Source organism: Pundamilia nyererei, unplaced genomic scaffold, assembly GCF_000239375.1.
Source record: "Pundamilia nyererei isolate P.nyererei 1_Seehausen unplaced genomic scaffold, PunNye1.0 scaffold00674, whole genome shotgun sequence".
In the NCBI taxonomy this organism is placed as follows: domain Eukaryota; kingdom Metazoa; phylum Chordata; class Actinopteri; order Cichliformes; family Cichlidae; genus Pundamilia; species Pundamilia nyererei.
This window is the reverse complement of record NW_005188075.1, coordinates 42,688-44,245: the sequence shown is the minus strand read 5'-3', so window position 1 is coordinate 44,245 and position 1,558 is coordinate 42,688. Positions and strand designations below refer to the sequence as shown.

Sequence of the window (1,558 nt, the reverse complement as noted above, 5' to 3'; positions counted from 1 at the left end):
TGGTGTGCTGCCCTTGTGTGAGCTCTCTTACTGTCCGTAAACTTAAAACTAAAATCATCCATAAAACAAACTTTATTATTCTCACAGTTTCATTCATGGATCACTGAAGGTTTGTACACAAATAAAAGCTTTTTCCTGCCTCAGAATGAACCCACTGTGTTATAAAATATTTATTTCATCTCCAAAAGAACAAAATGCAGTGCAGAGCGTGTGATGTCATCTGCCGTGGTCCCTCCAGTGCTGAACAACACCTCTATATTTTGTCTCCTGTCTGTGTGTGTTTGTCTACTTTTGTGAGTTTTGGTTTCCTCCTGGTTTATGTTTATTTTGGAGATGGTGGTTTCCCACATTTTCAATCAGTAATGCAGCAATAAAACTCTGGCTCCAACTCGCTGCCTGATTGTTCTGCCGGTGGTTTTCTAGTTGCCTCTGTTTCTCATGTTCTTCCCTCAGTTGGACTTTGTCTTTTCCTCTGTCTCAGAGATCATCTGCTAGCTGGCCATCGCTCTCTCGCTGGATTTCTTTGTTGGAAAATGGACTCATGGCTCAGTTCTGTGCAGAAATATTGATGCTCACAGACCTTCAGCTCTGGCTGTGTGTTTTCTCTCTTCTATAGAAAATCTGAAGAAATCAAATCTGTGTTAATCATTTGTAGGTTTCTCTGTATTTCAATAGTCACACAAAAAACAGTGAATTATTATCAGACAGTATTTATTCATAAATCACTGAAAGCTTTTATACACAGGTGTATCCTATTCTGACACGTTGTCAATATTACATTTTGATGACAAGTTCTTTTAAATTTAAGATAAAGCATTTGGGGAATCATGTACCTGATCATCAGTTATTGTGGTGCAGCTGCACTCAGCCTCATTTCTCTTTGATTTAAGTTCAAACATTTGTTTACAGCCTTGATTTTTGACACTTAGTCTCACTGACCTCAAAACACTAACAAGTCACGTTTTAATCATACATCGATACAGCATTTCATTCTACACGCTTCAACTATTTAATTCGTCATCTTCTTCTTTTGGTAGACAAACAAGCAGACGGCCGTAGTGATCGATGTAGCGGTTCTGAATGACAGCAACATCAGGAAGAAGGAACACGAGAAGCTGGAGAAGTAACAAGGGCTCAGAGAAGAGCTCGAGAGGATGTGGAGGGTGGAGGTAACGGTGGTCCCCGTGGTAATCGGAGCACTCTGTGCGGTGACTCCCAAGTTATGGCTCCAGCAGATCCCGGGAACAACAGCGGAGATCAGAAGAGCGCGGTCCTAACAGGAACAGCTGACAGCTATGTGTGTGTGTTTGTGTAAAACAGCAGCTCCAGACTGTTCAAAATGATTTGTTTAAAATAAATGAACAGCAGGAATCAGGATCAGCAGGTGAAGTCAAAATGAGCTAAGTCAATTTCTATGTGCCACAGTGTCACGTATAGCCTGAGCGAGGATGCGTACACCACCCATGACAAAGAGTTCTGCGAGTTCCACCTGCAGGAGGAAAAACGTCGTTTAGTTTTTCTGCAGGAACATTATGAGCAGATTATTGTCGTCAGTCAC

General features: G+C 41.5%; 1 protein-coding gene across 1 annotated transcript in view; it reads right to left on the bottom strand.

Moving 5' to 3' along the window:
* Positions 1–1,204: 1,204 nt before the first annotated feature.
* Positions 1,205–1,558, bottom strand: part of LOC102214972 (HRAS-like suppressor 3) — a 1,300-nt gene continuing 946 nt past the window's right edge. The window contains exon 2 of the mRNA XM_005754824.1: positions 1,205–1,489. Coding sequence (XP_005754881.1) covers positions 1,406–1,489 — 84 coding nt within the window. The 3' untranslated portion in view covers positions 1,205–1,405. The remainder of the gene's footprint in view (positions 1,490–1,558) is intronic.